The sequence below is a fragment of the Triticum urartu genome, chromosome 7, assembly GCF_003073215.2.
Source record: "Triticum urartu cultivar G1812 chromosome 7, Tu2.1, whole genome shotgun sequence".
Classification (NCBI taxonomy): Eukaryota; Viridiplantae; Streptophyta; class Magnoliopsida; order Poales; family Poaceae; genus Triticum; species Triticum urartu.
Window position 1 is genome coordinate 393,099,875 of NC_053028.1, and position 20,128 is coordinate 393,120,002.

The 20,128-nt window shown below is 48.6% G+C and overlaps 1 protein-coding gene across 1 annotated transcript; it reads right to left on the reverse strand.

Annotated features, from left to right (window-relative positions):
• Positions 1-2: 2 nt before the first annotated feature.
• On the reverse strand, positions 3-5,941 carry LOC125521263 (kinesin-like protein KIN-5C). The gene is made up of 22 exons (XM_048686327.1): positions 5,716-5,941; positions 5,481-5,610; positions 4,927-5,085; positions 4,487-4,836; positions 4,270-4,408; positions 4,067-4,164; positions 3,837-3,993; positions 3,615-3,684; positions 3,461-3,537; positions 3,203-3,256; positions 3,041-3,121; positions 2,858-2,969; positions 2,510-2,772; positions 2,272-2,433; positions 2,067-2,174; positions 1,819-1,977; positions 1,660-1,743; positions 1,356-1,561; positions 1,160-1,261; positions 756-865; positions 510-661; positions 3-402 (listed from the first exon to the last, which is right to left on the reverse strand). The coding sequence occupies exons 1-22, from the start codon at positions 5,769-5,771 to the stop codon at positions 211-213; spliced, it is 3,021 nt and encodes a 1,006-aa protein (XP_048542284.1). The 5' UTR covers positions 5,772-5,941; the 3' UTR covers positions 3-210.
• Positions 5,942-20,128: the final 14,187 nt, after the last annotated feature.

Sequence of the window (20,128 nt, forward strand, 5' to 3'; positions counted from 1 at the left end):
GATCATAGAATTTTTTACAAGAATATTCTGCGGCTCCACATTATCACACAACAAATTGATACTACGTTCTAGCAGGAATGTGAAAGACAATGGGCGAGGGTAAGATAGTTCGCATCCCACAAAACATAGCACAACAAGGACATCAAAGCCAGCAGCGATTTCATGTCCTAATAAGATTACACTGCACACAGAAAAGTATATCATTGTTTCTCAGTTGAGTGTCGCGAGTGGCGAGCGAGGGATGAGCGACGGCTTGGGCTCCTTGCTCGATTCATAGGGATGGTTCTCGCGGAACTCATCCATCAGGGACTCAATTGGCATCGCTCGCAATGACTCGATAGTGCCTTTGCTCGGGACTTCCGGCTCAGACCTCATCGGAGTTTCGCCAGTCGGCTCATAGTCCTGCAAAAAACAGCATGGTAGGGGAGTTCAGACAAGATAACAACAATACACACTGGACTTGGGGCGCTGGGGAAAGAGGACGGTTCTTCACAGGATTTTCATCTCACCCTGTAGCTGCTTTGGAAAGCCCTCTCGGCATGTGTGTTTACGCCTGAAGTCTGCCCAGAGTGGTTCTCCTGCAAATGCTGTATCTCTACCGAATGTGCTTCCACTGTCGACACAACTCTTGATGCAGAATTACGTGCCTCTTCCAGTAGATCTGAGGCAAAAGGGGACACACAGAAGCAAGTCGAGATTAGATGGGGAGCTCTTTCTTATTGAATAAGCAGTCATGTTGAGCGCTTAGAAATTACTGTCGATATCCTGGAGTATTTCTTTGCTACTGTTGGATGCTTGCTCTTCAGCCAAGGCGCGAGATGATGCAATCTCTGCTTCATGCTGCTCGTTGTTTTCGATTGCAGCCCTGAAATATCCAGACAGCAAAGCTAATTAGACCCCCATGTTCAAAATATGCGATTAACACAAGACATGGTTTTGAGAAATTCAGGTGTGCTTTTTTTATCCAAAATTATGCACTGACATGTCAAATTGGCACCCAAATTGCCTTAATTCAAGCTAACTTAGATCAAACCAGCATGAAGAGTGCCAAAGCAAGTTGAACTATCTATAGAGCGAATTCCGAGAAAACCAAAATCTAACTGAACAAAACAGGCTACATGTAAGCAAAAACAAAAGTAATGATAACAAATCTACTTGCCTGACAAGTACTTCAACTTCAGCCACTTGTTTTGTGCACAAATCATTAACTGCAGCATGGGATTTTTTCCATTGTTGTGCAGCAGAGTCGACAGTGCATGCACTGGACAAGTCCAATAAAGATCATTAGTTACAAAATTTCAATCAAATTAAAATGAATCGGTGAATGTTGAAACATTTCATGCAATCAGGCATACCACTCCTGCATAATTGTTTCCATGCGGCAATGCTTAGCTGAAGAGAAGCTGGAGCCAACTTTGCAGTCATTCTCTGCTTGCTCTGCAAACATTTCCCACTTTCTCTTGGCATCCTTTGTGACACCCTCCATAGCAGACGTATGCTCATCCAGAAATGTCTTGTTACCACGAGCAGCATCGCCAAGAGAGTTTAATCTAACATCCACCTGCAGGAAACAAACATCAGGTTTATTCTGATTTTTGTAGTTTGATTGGTCGCTTACAAACAAATTTGCCCAAGTGGTACACGCAAGTACAGACGCACCAGCTCTCTTTGTCGAACAATGTGTTTGGACACCAAACTGGTGATATCCGCCAGAAGCCTCTGTTCCTCGGACTTTGATTGTTCCTGCACGAAGTGATGGTATTAGATACACCAACATGATTTTGCCAACAAGTAGTCAACAAAAGGGGAATGGATCACCTCATAAGCCTTTTGAAACTCTTCAAGGCTTTTGACCTGTGCTTCATGAGTGTGGTTCGAGTGGTCCTGCAACTTGGATGTTTCCTCCATGTACTTTTCAAAGAGCCCAAGAATGAAGCTGGACATATCCTTCGTCCTATCCAAGCTAATGCAGAAACTCTGTTGACAACAGGAGCAAAGTTTAACTTGCAGCTAATCATAGCTAAGTTATGCTGAAAATCTGTTGACAGTCGGATCAAGTAACTGACATCACGCAATTCCTTAGTGAAGTGTGCCAGTTCGCTTCGATGGTCGGCTAACAAACTCTGAATATCAGTAAATATCTTCAGTGCCTCTCCCTCAACACATGCTAGAAGCTGACAGCAAGAATATCCCCGTGAGAATGAATAGAAGCAAAGGATAAGCATGTGAGACAAACAAAAAGTGTTCACTGAAAAACAGGTCACAACATGCCTGGTCAAGACTGCAACAGCTTGCTGCAGACAGAGATGATACATCCTCCAATGTAGAATTTGTGTTTGCTTTATGTAGGAGCACAATATTTTGAAAAGCTTCCATGTGCGACATATATAACGACTTCGAAGCTAAGATCTTCTTCTTTATCTCCAATGTAGCCTTCAAAAGTTAAACCAAGAATAAATAGCATGCAAAATGGAGTATGAGCCCAGACAATTATTGTGTAGATGTGTACCGTGTCATGGGAATCAACGCAAGATTGGCATAGGTCTTCCACAGCCTTTAGGTGTTTGTTTTGTTGATCTATAGATGCAGTGAGGGTACTGGAGAGAATATCCAACTTTGAAGCAAGGTCAGCTTGGAATGAGTTCACCACCGACCTATTTGCAGCACTTAGTTTATCTCCTCTGGCTATTTTTGAATGCAGTGAAGCATTATCACAGCTAGATTTTTCAAGTTCTGATCTCAGAACACAGGCTTGATGTGCTAGAGCATTTTCTGATGTGCAAAGGTGCATTAAAATACAGTTAGAACTAAGAAAAGGTGTGTTTGCAATAATGAAAAATGGGAAATAAAACCGAACCTGCTTTTTTCTGCTCAGATATAATGAATTCTTTCTCCTTGAGATTATAATGGGCCTGTTTCAAATCCTCTTTTGTTGTTGAGAGTAGGTTGCTTGTATGGTCCAGACATTTCTGTTGAACAAGATATTAATCTTACAGTACAAAAAATCATCAGATGATTATAAGTAGGAAATACAATTTACCTCTGTGGCTTTGAGCTTTTTGCTCAAATCAGCAGAATGTTGGAGCTCAGAATCGTACTTTTCTTGCAGGTCATTGATTTGCTGAAACCAAAGCAAAGCATTGATTTTTTTTTAACATGAACAGAGACATGGAAGTTTCCAGCAACTGAGTAGTTTCTGTACCTTCTGATTTGTTTCTAAAGAGGCAGTCATTTGCTCAATTTGATCAGCCATGGCCTTCAAAAGAAATACAGGAAAAGTTAATTGGTATAAAGATACAAGGAATCTACCACGTTACTGGTTAATATCTGGTTGAAGTTACTGATTAGGGTCTAGTTTCAATGATTAAGGTTTGTGAGTAATATCGGATTTCAAGAATGGAAAAGGAATATGTGTCTACTTCGGATTCAAATAGATACGAGAGATCGTGTCAAATGGTACCTTCCTCTCGTTCTCCTCCAGCTGGTATCTATCTTTTGGAATGTACACCCCAACCTTTTCACGTGCAGCATAGACCTCTGGGGAGGAGTCAATATTGTGAGGCCATTCTGCAACTATCTGAACTACAAAAGTTGAGTGTGGGTTCGCTAAATACCTGCTTTCAGTCGGTCGATTTCTCCATAGAGATCCTTGATTAACGTTGATTTCATCATTTTTTGGTTAACCTGTGAAATAGATAAATATCAGCAATTGATCAGATATGACAAAGTGAAACTAAATGGCACTGGCATACACAAAAAATGAGATGGTTTTCAATCTTTAGGGGAACTCATGAAACAATGGCTGAAAATGGAGGGAAAAAACAAAGTCAGTTTACCTCGGGCCTGTTTTTTATGCTCTTTGCCCGGTGTGCATAATCCAATGTGCTTAATGTCTCCTCAAGACAGTGTACAGAAGGCGAAACAGTAGCAATAATGCAAGTTTTTGTTCTCCCTCCAAGTGAATCACGAAGCAACCTTGTGAGCTTACTGTCTCTGAAAGGCGAAGAGAATTCAGTAAGGTAAGAAAGGCTATTGCATGCAAGGATCCTTGACCACTGATACATACCTGTAAGGAACATGTCCAAGGTGCTCAACCAATGCCGTGATAACACGGCCTAAAGTAAGCAAACTTTTGTTTATTTCACCAGCCTCTCTTGCTCGGCCCTAAAATCAAAAGAGAATGTCTAACTCAAGAATACCATAGAACTGACAAAAGATTTATGCCAAATGAAACAGTAAAACCCGAGCTAACTATACTGTACAATGTACCTCCCTAGCTCCAGAACGACAGATGTTCTCGGACCCAGCCAGATCAACCAGATTTAACTTCCCACATTTTATCAGTTCTTCTCCTTCAGGGGTTGCCTCTTTTATGTGAATTGTAATTGAGAAAAGCGAGTGCGAACGACTGAAATATTACAGATGAAATAAGATTAAGTTTATGTAAGGGCTAGAGATCAATAGAGGAAAATGAGTAAAACTAAACCTTGATTGCTTGTTCAAAAGAGTCTCTGCTGTGCGGCGCTTCGCAGATCCTCTTTCCAAAAGAGAGAATATTTCGCTACAATTAGTGACTATTTCTTCCTCCAAACCTCTCACAAGCACCCCACCTTTCCCGTCCTCCATGAGTGGCAATGGCTTTTTCTGCCGTTCTTCCAGAGCAACCTTAGATATCTCCTCTGGTGCAAGAAGATCTGTTATTTCCTCATTGTACAGTTCCAAAAATGTGACCTTCACACTGTACTCAGTATTCTGCCTCTCCAATGTATCAAATATCTGCTTGACGGCCCTAGGTATGACCCCAGCATCTGAAGGTAACTGTCCCTCCGGTCCACTCTGCAAGAATTTCAACACAAGATACCAAGCAGCTGAGTAACCCCAACATGGACACATACACAACAATACACCAACAGAAGATAGGCTTGCCTTAGCTCTCCGGCATTCTCCTTCCATGGTATAAGTCTTCCCCGTGCCCGTCTGGCCATAAGCAAAGATGGTGCAATTAAACCCTTCCAGCACCTCGTTCACGATAGGAATGATGGCTTGATCATACAAGTCTCTCTGCCTAGCTGTTGGGCCAAAAACCTGCAAATGAAGATGGGGGCTTTATGTTACATCACAGCACTGAGCAAACAACCCCGAAATGGGATGCAAGTTCCCAGCCAATACCAGAAGCATCAGCAGTTAGCGAAGATTAACTCAACATGCTGGAGCTATTCAAAATAGTGACAGGAAATGCACAACAAGGGCGGATTTCTCCTTTTGCTCCTCAGCCTACGGAGTATTAGCTATTAGCAACAGTTTCCAGTTGTTATTCCCTCCCAAGGGCATGGTGTCAACTGCAATGCAGCTGCTTTAATTCGCAGGCAACTCGAACCCCAGCTCGTTCAGATGCGAACACACCAGTTGGAACTAACCCTAGGCACTAAATTCCTACGAGCTACCAAAGCTTTTACACCGCGAGAAAACCCCATCCAGACCTTGTCGAACGTGAAGACCCTGTCGATCTGCTTCCCGGCGATGGTCTGCGTGACGGCGACCTCCCGCTGGTAGTCGTTGCAGGTGACCACCTGCGGCGCGTTGCTCCGGAGCTCGTCGTCGCTGAACGGCCTGGGAGCAGGAAGCGCATGAGGAGGCGGTTAGGGCTGCGGATCTGGGGAGAGGAGGCCCGCGGGGGCGGCGGCCGGTCGGCGTGGCGCGGCGCGGCGGGCGTACCTGCAGCGGAGGAGGACCTGGACGTTCACCGACTTCTCCTTGTCCACCCGCGACATGGCGGCGGCGGCGGCGGCCGGGGAGATTTCGAAATCTCACCCGTCCCGCGGTGCGGCGTGGGGGGGATTCGGAAACTTTCGGGGGGGAGCGAAGCGGGTCGGTGGCGTGGGGTTGGGGGAGGAGGGCGGAATTCAAAATTTTGGGGGAGTGGCCGCCTAGTGTGAGATGGAGAGGGAGCGTGGTCTGCCACTGGCTTTATGAGGGGGCCGGGGGCGGCACGCTCGCGGCTCGCTGCCCAGCCGCCAGATCTCATGGTTCGAGCCCTGCTGGCCTTTGGGTGCAAAGCCCACGGCCCGCTGGTCTAAAATTCTTTCACTTTTTTTTTGAGGAACCCTACAAGGGTTACAGCTCTCAGCTACAATCATAGGAAATTACCCTCTCGTTTAGGGTTTTCGGCTCTAGCGGCGATCCCATCGCCGTCGAGAGATTTCACCGGTTTTTCGTCCGCTGGCTGCCCCCCTGCAGAGATCACCTATCAGGCTGATAGGGGAGGGAGTCGGATCGGTTCTGTGGAGCAAAGTACCGCTGACGGGGAAACCCTAGATGACGGACCGAGCGGAGTCGTCGTCTGCGGGTTGGTCTGGGAAGAATCTTGAAGAGATGTTGCAGCACCTGGATCTCCAAGATGACGAGCTTGATGACGTGATCGTAGGGGAGGAAGAGGTAAAGAAGTATGAAGCGGATGCTAGGTGGCTGGCGATCGCAAAGGTGAATACGACCCGCACCTTCAGTTCGTCGTCGATGTTCGAGTGCATGAAATCTGTCTGGTCGCTAGCACATGTTCCCAAGTACAGGGAGGCGGGTGAAAACCTGTTTATCTTCCAGATGTTCTGCCTTGGTGATTGGAGGAAGGTGGTGAACGGTGGTCCATGGCTCTTCAGGGGGATGAGGATGCTGATTAAGGACTATGATGGCAAGAAGGAGCCTACATCTGTTGATTTCGATGGATTATACGTGTGGGCTCAGATTCACAATATACCCGAGCTATACCGCAAAGCAGAGGTAGTTGACCAACTAGCCCGACGCATCGGACGGGTGAAAGAGATCCAGCTAGCACCTCGGCTGTTCTATGAAGGCGCCTACATTAGGGTTCGGGCGAAGGTTCTTGTCAACAAACCTTTAACACAGGTGACACCTCTGAATGTCGTGGGAGAGGGCAGATTGCGCCTTCCGGTCAAATACGAGAAGATCCCCTATTTCTGCAAGGTCTGTGGACTCATGGGCCATAACCATGAGGAGTGCGGCGATGGCGTTTGGGAGGAGAAACATAAGCAATGGGGGAGTTGGATGCTGGCACAAAGGAGGGAAACTATCCCAGAGCAGCAAGGCGGTTGGGCTACTCGGGGAGGCCGTTCAGGAGAAAGAGGAAGAGGCCGGTCTGGCCGGGGCACCCAAGCCCCTCGTCAGCGCTCGCCACCGAGAAAGCGCTCGTCTCAAGAAGCAGGGTTTGCCAATGCAGCGGATGAGGATGAGGTCACCAGCACTCTAAAGGCTAGGGATGCAAGGGAGAAGATGCACGATGCCCCAACAACATGCAGAAACTTGAACCTAGCCTTGATAGTCAGCTCGGCTACTGCTGACGGGTTGGAGAGGAACAAAGCAGTTGTCACTGTTGATCCGGCTGCAATGGTAGTCCCGCCGCCACCCCCGGCGTATGTGTCTCCGAGGGATGCCAAGAAAGCAAAGAAGGCGGGATCACCGACGAAACAAGGTACAGAGAAGATGGCATCATTGGCGGGCTCCTCCGGGGAGCACCGCCAGGCCCAATGAAAATACTAAGCTGGAATTGTCGTGGGATAGGCGATCCCGCGACAGTTCGAGAACTCCGCGATCTTGTGGAGCTTAGTTCGCCCTCTATTCTTTGTTTAGTCGGAACTCGATTACAGAAGAGTCGTGTTGAAGGTCTTCGCTTTTCGTTAGGATTTGATTTCAGTTTTGGTGTTGGTAGCAATGGTAGGAGTGGTGGTCTTTGTATCTTTTGGAAGAATTCGGTGGATGTTGCAATAAAAAACTTTTCAGAGTATCATGTGGATGCATGGGTGCAAGAACAGGGGAAAGAACAGTGGCGGTTATCTTGTTTCTATGGAGAAGCAACGAGGAGTCTTCGTTATAAAACTTGGAATACAATGAAGAGATTGAGAGGGGAGAGCACCCTCCCCTGGTTATGTATTGGTGACTTCAATGAGATACTGAGACCTGAGGAGCAACATGGTCCCAATGCTCGTGATAGTGCTCAGATAGAGGCTTTCAGAGAGGCCGTTGATGTTTGTGGACTTGTTGATTTGGGCTATCGTGGCTTGGACTGGACATGGGAGAAGAAGGTGGCTGGTGGCCACTTTTGCTGAGTACGTTTGGATCGAGCCTCGGGATCGGCCTGCTGGTCGGCGCTCTTTCCTTTCGCCTCTCTTGAACACCTAACTGCGGCAAAATCTGATCATTGTCCCATATTGTTAGAGACGGAGCTGGTAGCGACAAGTGTTCGGGCCAAGCAAAAACAATTCCGCTACGAGTGCATGTGGGAAAGGGAACCTAGCTTTGGAGATATCTTGGCTGAGGCGTGGAACGATGCGGGCAGGGCCCAAACTGTATCGGGACTGTCTGCAAAACTTGCCAGTGTTGCTGGTGTGCTACAAAGATGGGGCCGGAGCAAGTTTGGAGCAGTCCGTGCGGAACTGCGCTCACTGCGCCTTCGGCTGGGCGAGCTGCGCGCACTTCAGGATCGCGTAGGTCCTTCGGCAGAGGAGGAAAGCATTGAAGCTCGAATGGTGGAACTCTGCCTCCGAGAAGAAATCATGTGGCGCCAAAGAGCTAGGGTCCAGTGGCTAGCTGAAGGTGACAATAACACAAAGTTTTTCCACCGAAAGGCGAGTGCCCGCAAAGTGCGTAACCGCATCTCTGAACTTCAGCGAGTTGACGGAACAGTGTGCACAGATGAGCAAGAGATGGCAAATATGGCATCCAACTTCTATGGAAATCTGTATGCATCCGAAAACACAGTGGGCATTGAAGAGGTTTTATCCCATATACCACCACGAGTTGATGAGGCCATGAACAACTCTCTGGATGCTCAGTATACGAAATCAGAGGTAAAAACTGCATTATTTCAGATGTTCCCGACAAAAGCACCAGGACCGGACGGCTTCCCTGCACACTTTTTCCAGCGGCATTGGGATCTATGTGGTGACGAGGTAACTGATATGGTGTTGCGAGTTCTTAGAGGAGAGGATTCCCCGAAGGAGATCAACAAAACGTTCATAGTTTTAATTCCCAAGATTGCAAGTCCAAAAAATTTAGGACAGTTTCGACCGATTAGCCTCTGCAATGTGATCTTCAAGATGGCATCCAAGGTTTTGGCTAACCGGCTCAAGCTTATTCTCCCCGACATCATCTCTGAGGAGCAGTCAGCATTTGTGCCAGGACGCCTTATTACTGACAACTTTATCTCAGCCTATGAGTGCTTGCACTACATGAAAACAAGGAAGTTGAAAAGCAACAGGTTCTGCGCTTTGAAGCTTGACATGATGAAAGCCTATGATAGAATTGAATGGAATTATCTGGAGAAGGTCATGCTAAAACTTGGGATCAGCCCGCGTTTCACTGAGATTGTAATGAGGTGTGTTACATCAGTATCCTTCTCTGTTATTTTCAACGGAGGGAAGCAGGATGAATTCACACCTTCATGAGGCCTCAGGCAGGGTGATCCGATATCTCCCTACCTCTTTCTGCTAGCGGCGGAGGGATTATCTTGTTTATTGAAATCTTCCAATCCAGCTGAGAGTGTCCGTGGTATTACGGTGGCAGCAGGAGCTCCTGAGGTAAACCATTTACTTTTTGCAGATGATAGCCTCTTATTCTTCAATGCTACGCCTGAGATGGCAGCCAGAGTTGATGCTCTCCTGCATCTTTACTGCGGCGCTTCTGGCCAGCGCATAAATAAGGAGAAGTCCTCCATCTTGTTTAGTAAAGGCCGTGCTGAGTCTCTGAGACAAGTAATCAAAGAATCCTTGCAAGTCCAGAATGAGCAGCTATCCGATCGATATCTTGGACTGCCTGCTGATGTGGGGAGAGCTAAGGAAGGATCCTTTAAATATCTGAAGGATAGGATTTGGAAGCATGTGCAGGGTTGGATGGAAAAGGCCCTATCTGCAGGTGGTAAGGAGGTACTCATCAAATCCATTGCTCATGCTATCCCCACCTACTCTATGGCTTGCTTCAAATTGCCACGGGGTTTATGTCAGCATATTAACGGAATTTTGAGGAAGTTTTGGTGGGGTTCTAAGAATGGCGAGAGGAAAACAGCATGGGTGTCATGGGAAGTTATGTCACAGCCTAAGTCCATGGGGGGGATGGGGTTCAGGGATATCGAGCTCTTCAACCTGGCTTTGCTGGCTCGACAAGCATGGAGGCTCCTTACCGAGCCAAACACTCTTAGTGCCCGGATCTTGAAGGCTGTTTACTTCCCTGCATCAACAATCCTTGAGGCAGAGGTGGGAAAGAATCCATCTCAAGTATGGCGTTCCATTATTGAAGGCCGAGATTCTCTCAAGCTCGGCTTAATCAAGAGAATTGGTCCGGGCAGCGACACAAATATATGGAATGATAATCGGATCCCAGGGATTTTAAACTTCGACCTATATGTCCAAAAACCACAAACCCTCCCGAGTTGGTCTCCGAGCTCATAAACCCTGTTACAGCTTCTTGGAACCGGGCCATCTTGGATGAGCATTTCTACGCGGTGGACATAGAGGCAATCCTGAACATCCCTCTCAGCAACTGAGTCTGCGAGGACTTTTGGTCATGGCATTATGAACGGAAGGGCACCTTCACGGTGCAGTCAGCCCATCGGCTCATGTCCTCAATCAAACAGCAAAGAACTGACTGGCTTGAGCACAATGAGGGCCACTCCAATGGCGCAGCGGACAGCAGGTCTTGGGCAAAACTATGGGGTGCTCCGGTCCCCTCTAAGGTCCGTGTTTTTGCCTGGCGGCTGGCTAGAACCTCAATCCCTACAGGAGACGTCTGAAAGCATAGGAAAATGACGGATTCTGCGGAATGCTCAATCTGCCACGCAGCGGTGGACTCTTGGCGCCACTCTCTCTTCGATTGCCACATGGCACGCCGCGTGTGGGCTCTCGCAGACGAAGAACTGATGGAGACGGTTATCTCCAACCGGACGGAAGATGCCAAGCTTTGGATGTTTTGGCTGGTGGATACTTTACCTACAGCAGAGTTAGCGCGTGTGCTCGTCACAATGTGGGCAGTCTGGTGGGCGAGAAGACGGGCCATCCACGATAATCAGTTCCAGAGTCCTCTCAGCACTCATGTTTTCATCAATAAATTCATCGCAGAACTTGATCAAATTCCTGAGAAGGCCGCGCGAACGAGGGACCTGCATGTAAGAGACAGGGACCGGCATGTAACTAGTGTGGAGGGGGAAGGATTCACGAGCAGGACAGGGTGGCTTCCACCTGAAGCGCATGCATACAAAATGAACACAGATGCTGGTTTCTCTAAGATTGGAGACAGCAGGGTTGCTGCTGTGATTTGCCGCGACGCTAATGGCAATTATCTTGGGGCATCGGCGATCATCTCAGTTGGCTTAATGGATCCAACCATCCTGGAGGCTCGGGCGTGTAGTGAGGCGCTTTCCCTCGCAAGTGACCTCCACATCCAGTCCGTTTGCGTGGCATCGGATTGCCTGGAAATCGTAAACCGGATAGAGAATGTTTCTCCTTGCAATTATTTTTCCATCTTGCAAGACATTCAGCACTAGAAAATGCTTTTCAATCATGTAAATTTTATCCATGAGAGTAGGAAGAATAATAAGGAGGCTCATGCTTTGGCAAAGGCAGTAGCCTCTCTAGCCCCCGGGCGCCACGTATGGCTTATTAGCAGACCCGATATCATCTGTATCCCTATGTGTGTGAACTTTTAATAAAGGATGCAGTTTGCTCAAAAAAAGCTACAATCATTTGCCAAAATTTCTTGCACCTCGCTCGGGGCAGAGCCAAGGAAACGAAAATCTCCATGGATCTTCACTCTTGATGCCAGACAGTGTGCAGCTTTGTTCCCATCTCTACTAATCCACCTCACCACAGACGATCTGAAGCCCGAAAGGGTAGCGTTGATGTCTGTAATGAGTGGAAAGAGGCTTGTTTTGTTTGTGGCTTTTGGAGATAACGCATTCGCCACCGATTGACAGTCTACTTCAACCTGGATTGGGCCATTGTAGAGTTTTCCAAATTCTTGTAGGCCATGAAGTAATGCAAGGCATTCAGCCTCCTCAACTCACATACATTTGTTCAGGTTGCAGCCCAATGACATGAATACCATTCCCTGGCCATTCCTTGCAATGGCTCCGCAAGCACTGACGCCTGACTGTACCTCAAAAGCCGCATCTGTGTTTAGTTTGGCCACGCTGGGAGGCGGCGGGGTCCATTTTGTCTCAACTGGTGCAGGTGCCTTAACTCTCCGATCTCCGTACAGGTTCTGGCCGCAGTAGTTTCCTGGAGTATTATTTCTATCTGTTGCCGTACTAAACTCCTATTCATATCTAACTAGGAAAGACATTGAGCTCATAAGATGTTCTTTCCCGTCGCCATGCACTATGTTCTCTCGGAGCGTGTTTACCAGGCGCACCAATTCTTGAACTGTCCGGGGCTGTCCCAAACCCCGGCAGTTCCAGCTGAGCAGTTTCATGGCTCCTGACGGACGCCATCCGACGCGTCCGTCAGTTCCCCGGGAGCCCCTAGCCCGGTTGCTGTTGTTTCCTTCCCCTGCCCTTCTCTGTCTCCGCCTACCTCAGCTTGCCCACCAGTGCCCCGTATCTTCTTGTAGTTCTCCCCGTTTCCCTCTGCAATTCTCTTCTCCGCTGTCGGGTCTCCATCAGGTGTGCGGTCTCCCCTTTTGCCAAGGACTGTAGCGCTGATCTTTGCAGTTTCAGCGGGTCCAGTCTTGATCTTTACCCCCAATCTTCTTCTTCTTACTCTGCTTAAGCTGGCCCGAGCTAATTTCCCCAGTACCTGTCCCAGTCCTCGGTGCTGCAGTTGTTTCTTCCTTTCCTGACTCCTTGCCTCCTTGTGACGCCCCCGATTTGACCGTACACTAATCATACACGCAAACGTGTACGATCAAGATCAGGGACTCACGGGGAGATATCACAACACAACTCTACAAATAAAATAAGTCATACAAGCATCATATTACAAGCCAGGGGCCTCGAGGGCTCGAATACAAGAGCTCGATCATAGACGAGTCAGCGGAAGCAACAATATCTGAGTACAGACATAAGTTAAACAAGTTGACGTAAGATGGCTAGCACAAACTGGGATACAGATCGAAAGAGGCGCAGGCCTCCTGCCTGGGATCCTCCTAAACTACTCCTGGTCGTCGTCAGCGGGCTGCACATAGTAGTAGGCTCCTCTCGAGTAGTAGTAGTCGTCATCGACAGTGGCGTCTGGCTCCTGGACTCCATCGTCTGGTCGCAGCAATCGGATATAGGACGGGGGAAAAGGGGGAGCAAAGCAACCGTGAGTACTCATCCAAAGTACTCGCAAGCAAGGAGCTACACTACATATGTATGCATTGGTATCAAAAGGAATAATGCTATCATACGTGGACTGAACTGCAGAATGCCGGAATAAGAGGGGGTAGCTAATCCTTTCGAAGATTACGCTTCTGGTAACCTCCATATTGCAGCATGTAGAAGAGAGTAGATGGTAAGTTCACCAAGTAGCATCGTGTAGCATAATCCTAACCGATGATCCTCCCCTCGTCGCCCTGTGAGAAAGCGACCACCGGTTGTATCTGGCACTTGGAAGGGTGCGTTTTATTAAGTATCCGGTTCTAGTTGTCATAAGGTCAAGGTACAACTCCAAGTCATCCTGTTACCGAAGATCACGGCTATTCGAATAGATTAACTTCCCTGCAGGGGTGCACCACATATCCCAACACGCTCGGTCCCATTTGCCCGGACACACTTTCCTGGGTCATGCCCGGCCTTGGAAGATCAACACGTCGCAGCCCTACCTAGGCACAACAGAGAGATCAGCACGCCGGCCTAAACCCTATGGCATAGGGGTCTGGGCCCATCGCCCTTTGCACACCTGCACGTTGCGAACGCGGCTGGAGAGCAGACCTAGCAACCTCCATTACAAAGGAAGTTGCGTTACGCGGTCCAACCCGGCGCCTGCCGCTCAGTCGCTGATGTCACGAAGGCTTCGGCTGATACCACGACGTCGAGTGCCCATAACTGTCCCCGCGTAGATGGTTAGTGCGTATAAGCCAGTGGCCAGACTCAGATCAAATACCAAGATCTCGTTAAATGTGTTATCTTGAAATAACCGCGAACGCCGACCAGGGCCAGGCCCCCCTCTCTCCTAGGTGGTCTCAACCTGCCCTGTCGCTCCGCCTCAAAGTAACAGTCGGGGGCCGTCGGGAACCCAGGCCCACCTCTACCAGGATGGAGCCACCTGCCCCTTCAGCCCCCATCTCCGAACAGTATCATAAGTAAAGTAACAGTATAAGTACATATCATATGCCCGTGATCACCTCCCGAAGTGATCACGGCCCAGTAGTATAGCATGGCAGACGGACAAGAGTGTAGGGCCACTGATGGAATACTAGCATCCTATACTAAGCATTTATGATTGCAGGTAAAGGTAACAACAGTAGTAGCAAGGACAGGCTATGCATCAGGATAGGATAACGGAAAGCAGTAACATGCTACACTACTCTAATGCAAGCAGTAGAGAGAAGAATAGGCAATATCTGGTGATCAAAGGGGGGGCTTGCCTGGTTGCTCTGGCAAGAAAGAGGGGTCGTCAATAGCGTAGTCGATCGGGGCACCAGCAGCGGCGTCGGTCTCGTAGTCTACCGGAGAGAAGAGGGGGGAAGAAACAATGAATACAATGCAAACAGATGCATAACGATGCATGACATAACAAGTAGCGGTGCTAGGTGTGCCCTAACGCGGTACGAGGTGATACCGGTGAAAGGGGGAAACATCCGGGAAAGTATCCCCGGTGTTTCACGTTTTTGGACAGGTGAAAACCAGAGGGGGAAAGCTGCGTGTTCACTATTCTAGGGATGCGTGGCGGACGAACAGGCTACGTATTCGGATTCGTCTCGTCGTTCTGAGCAACTTTCATGTACAAAGTTTTTTCATTTGAGCTACGGTTTATTTTATATTAATTTTCCTAAGTTTTAAACAATTTCTAAATTATTTTAATTCGAAAATTAAATGTTAAATTGCTATGGGTACACAGAAGTGTACCCACATATGGGCTTGTGTGGCTGACCAGTGGCCCTGTTGACTTGGTCAACTACCCAGTTAGCAGAGGCTGACTGGTGGGGCCAGCCAAAGTCAACATCCTAGTCAGCATTGACCGTTGACTCATCAATTTGACAAGTGGGTACCCATGGTCATAGTCTTAGGTTAATTAACAGTATTTAATTAGGATAATCTATTATTAGGTTAATTTAAACATGATTAAATAAGTTAATTAATTAATTACATAATTAATTAATTATTATTTTATTTTTCAAATTATATTTTTTCTATTTATTTTTTTATTCTAAAACATTCAAGGGCGGGGCCCCACTTGTCATTGGCCCTAGGGGCCTATGCAGGTCGGGCGATGGTTAACGGGGCGGGCGCTGGGTTTGGGCGCTCGTGCCCGAGGCCACAGAAGTAGGCCGAGTACGGCGGCAGAGGAGCACGTCGCGGGGAGGCCGCAGGGCGCGAGCATGCCCGGGCGCGCGCGCGGCCTACAAGCACAGCAGGGACGAGGCGGCGCGGCGCACGGGGACAGGGGGCGCCAGCGCGGCGTAGGCGGGCGCGAGGCGCGACGTGGGACGAGGCCGCAGCCGTGAGCACGCCCGATGCGCGGCGGGAGCAAGGCAGAGCAGAAGGAGGGGGGCCTCATGAGGGGTTGTAGGGCACGGGGCAGTGGGCGCGGGGTAGAGGTCGAGGACGACGAGACGCATGGGAGGAGGCGACGAGGTCGAGGAAGGTTCATCGACGGAGAGGACGGTGGCGATGGCGTCGTGGCCGTTGAGGCGAGGTGTGGATGCAGCCGGATCCGTTCAGGAACGGGAAGGGGCGGCGGAGGCCAACCGGACTTGCTCGATGGTGCGGCGGGGCGCAGACTATGGCGAGCTGCGACGCGGCGAGCGGGGGCATCGGCGAGCGGGGGGGGGGGCTCCGGGGAGGCGAGGCGTCGGCGGAAGGGAGAAGAGGCCGGGCAGCATGGCAACAACGATGCGGAAGCCGGGGCGGCGTGCGGGCGGTGTCGATCCGTGCGAGCCCCGATCCAATCTGGATCGGGGGGAAGGGGAACGACGTGGGGGGAATGGGAGTGAGTGGGTGAGGTGGGTTAGGGTTTCAGGGGTTAATGGGGGAGTGGGGGTGGATGGGCCAGGGTAAGGAGCTGGGCCGGCCTTGAAAGTGCGTTATATCGACTAGAGGGGGGGGTGAATAGGCGATTTTTATGAAAGTCTTCAAAACGTGGAAGTTATGAAGACAAACGATAGAAATAAACCTATTACCCTGCAGCGGAAGGTAGACTACACTAGGCAAGCCATAGTCAAGTATTCAATAGAGTGAAAGCACAATGACTAATAGCAGCAATGTAGTAAGGATCAGGTAGGAAGATATTGTGAAGCCACACAGAACACGCAGTCACTCAGTGAAGACAAAAGATAGTGCGAACATACAATGACTTCACAAGGAGTAACAGTAAGTAAAGGGAAGGGAAGATGAAACCACTGACTCGCTGAAGACAATGATTTGTTGGACTAGTTCCAGTTGCTGTGACAACTGTACGAATGGTTAGGGCGGCTAGGTATTTAAACCTTAGGACACACAGTCCCGGACACCCAGTCCTGAACACACAGCTCAGGACACCCAGTCCTCACCGTATTCCCCTTGAGCTAAGGTCACACAGACCTCGCCCAATCACTCTGGTAAGTCTTCAAGGTAGACTCCCAAACCTTCACAGACTTCGTTCACCGGCAATCCACAATGTCTCTTGGATGCTCAGAACGTGACGCCTAACCGGCTGGAGGATGCACAGTCCTCAAGTGTAATAAGTCTTCAGATCACACAGACAAGAAGACTTAAGTGATGCCTAATTCTCTTTGGCTCTAGGTGGTTAGGGCTTTATCCCCGCAAGGAATTCTCTCTCAAAGGCTTCGAGGTGGGTTGCTCTCAAACGACAAAAGCCGCACTCTGAATCTGAGCAGCCAACCATTTATGGTTGTAGGGGGTGGGCTATTTATAGCCACTTGGCAACCTGACCTGATTTGTTCGAAATGACCCTGGGTCACTAAGGAACTGACACGTGTTCCAACGGTCAGATTTCAAACTCACACGGTAACTTTACTTGGGCTTCAAGCAAAGCTGACTTGCCCGACTCTGGACAAGATTCGCTCTCAAAGTCTTCACTCGAAGACATAGGTTTTGTTTAAGCATCACTTTAGTCATTCTGACTGGTTCTCTTGGACCCCACTTAATAGTACGGTGGTTCCTATGACTCAACACAGAAGAAAGAGAACTACGAAAGATCTAAGTCTTCGAGCTCCATAGGCTTCATGTGGTGTCTTATCTTGTCATAGTCTTCAATGTGAATATCTTCATATACCACCTTTGACTTCAATGTCTTCATACATTTTTAGGGGTCATCTCTGGTAGGAAAACCGAATCAATGAGGGGCTTCTACCTGTGTTATCCTGCAATTCTCACAAACACATTAGTCCCTCAACTAGGTTTGTCGTCAATACTCCAAAACCAACTAGGGGTGGCACTAGATGCACTTACAATCTCCCCCTTTTTGGTGATTGATGACAAACTAGTTGAAGTTTTCAACGGGGAATATAATCCGTGAAATTGTAAAGGATAAGGAATTGTCTTCATAAGTTGCAAGGGCTCCCCCTGAAGATGTGCATATAAGTAATTTGCTTTTGGATGCAAATGCACATGGCAGGTTGTACTTGTGGAGATCCACTTCAACTTATGATGACAATCCACTATGCATGTGAAAGTATATGAAGATAATGACATGCATAATGGAAAATGGACATCTGCAGAATGATCTAAGTGTGGAATTTATCGTCGCACATGCGGAATTTATCATCGCAACACAAGGTGGCAGATAAGTAGCAGACGACCATCGAGTTTAAGTGTTACAACTCAAAGAACCAAATGTAGCAAAACGAGAGTTGTAAGCATGAAGCAAAATATAAAGCACCCGCCCATATGGACTCGCTTGAAGACTATCAACCTCATATGCTTCTCCCCCTTTTGTCAGTAAGGACCAAAAAGGTTTGAAGACATAGAGCATCTACTCATTCCCATGAGGAATAGGTGAAGCAGCAGGGTCGTTGGTGGTGTTTGGCGGTGCTGAAGAGCTTGGAGCAGAGTCAAAGCATGCTGAAGGAGGTGGCGGTGAAGTAGCATCGTCTTCATCCTCGATCACTCTGGCATTCACAGTTGCAGCAGAGGAAGAGAACTCAGAGTCTTCAAGGGATGGAGTTCGTCGCAGCACTGCCCTTCGAGGAGGTGTGGAGTCAAACTTGAATCGCTCAGTGAAGCCATCCTCTTGAAGATCATCTTCAGACCACATCAGTGTTAGCCCTTTCCATGTGCGGCGAGAGGTTTCATGGGCAACAAAAGCATTCTTGGTGGCAAGATTGCGAATGCAATTAACATCCACCAAGAGGCTTTGCATCTGACGCTTCAGCCATTCATGATGCCTATCCTGTTTCTGATGAAGAGCCACAAGAAGCTCTCGGTCGTTGAGAACACGAGTGCGCTTCTTGGGTCGTGGAGCAGTTGTACTGTCAGTGGCTTCAGTGAGAGCAGGATGCGGTGCACGTGTAGTGCCAGCCAAAGGATACACACGAGTTACGGCTTCAACTCCTTCAATGTTCTGAGAAAAACATTGATGCTCTGCATTCTGAAGACTTAGGGGTTCCTTGGCAGGCTCAGGATAGATGGCTTCAATCGACATATCCACATCAGGCAGAAAAATCCGATGATTGCGAGCAGATGGCTGATATGAGATAGTGGAGTGAAGTTTGATCAGCCGCATGACCCATGAGGCATAGAACTTCAAGCCAAACAGATCAGAGCCTGATGTAGCAAGTTGGCGAATGAAGAAGTCATGTGCATTGAAGCATTTTCCATGAAGAATATAGAATACCAAAGTCTTCATTGCACCTTCAAGCTTGGCATGTGGAGAATGTCCTTTGATTGGCCAGAGAGTTCGCCTTATGATGTGATAAATGGTTCTTGGCAGATACTCAAGGTCTTCAACGAAGAACTCCGTGGGATAAGCAGCATCTTGGGGCAATGGCTTCATCATACTGAGCATCTGACTCATATTAGGTTTAGTCTTCTGAAAGATGCTCTCAATAGCTTCACTATGAAGCTGACAGCCATGCTCGTAGAGATCGCCAGGAGTGGGCAAACCAGTGAGCTCAATGATGTCAAAGGCTTGGCTTCGTGATGAATGTTTCCTGTCATCCACTCCAGGACCCAAGTCTTCGGATCTCTGTTATACCCGCGGATGTGAAGTGTGGCATAGAATTGGAGCAGCAACTCTTCATTCCAATACTCTTGGTCAGTGACGAACGGCAGCAGTCCAACCTCTTTGAAGCAATCCAGAGCTTCTTCCAGACAGGGCAGACCAGCTATTGCTTCAATGTCAAGGCGCTTGTGTGGGAAGATGCGACCTTGGTTGTAAAGAACGCATGAGTAATAGCTTCGCTGCGGATAACTCCAGAACCGATCAGATGATATTCTTTCCCTTGAGTAGGGGTTCCTGGAGCTATTGAAGAATGTGTTGTCTGCTCTGAAGCCATTGATATTGAAGGAGCCAGGTGCTGATGCAGGACCTGGGAACCTTGGCAATCTTGGGATTGGCTTCTGTACTTGAGGCCTGTGCTCAACATGATAGTCGAACTGGGGACCGGCAGCAGACTCAGGAACAGAAGTGGCGGGATCAGTGGCTTCGGTGACTTCTAGTGCTTTTGTTGGTGAGGGCTCCACATTAGCTTCAGCCATGACAGCGTCAGTGGCTTCAGTGGTGTTGGTGGTGGCAGCCTCAAGATGTTCAACCTCCACTTGACGAGTAGGAGGATCGGTCACGATCACGTTCTCCTCGAGAACTGCTTCTTGGTGGGACAGGGGAGTGGCAACTTGTGGGACTTCTTCTTCTGCGGCTGATGCAGCTAGATTGTCTTCAACAGAGACTTGAGGCCTTGGACCTTTGCGAAGCCTGCGCAACGCAGGCGACGCTTGTGTAGTTGGAGTTGGCTGGGCCTCAAAGTCTTCTTCCTCTTGTGGGCGATCAGC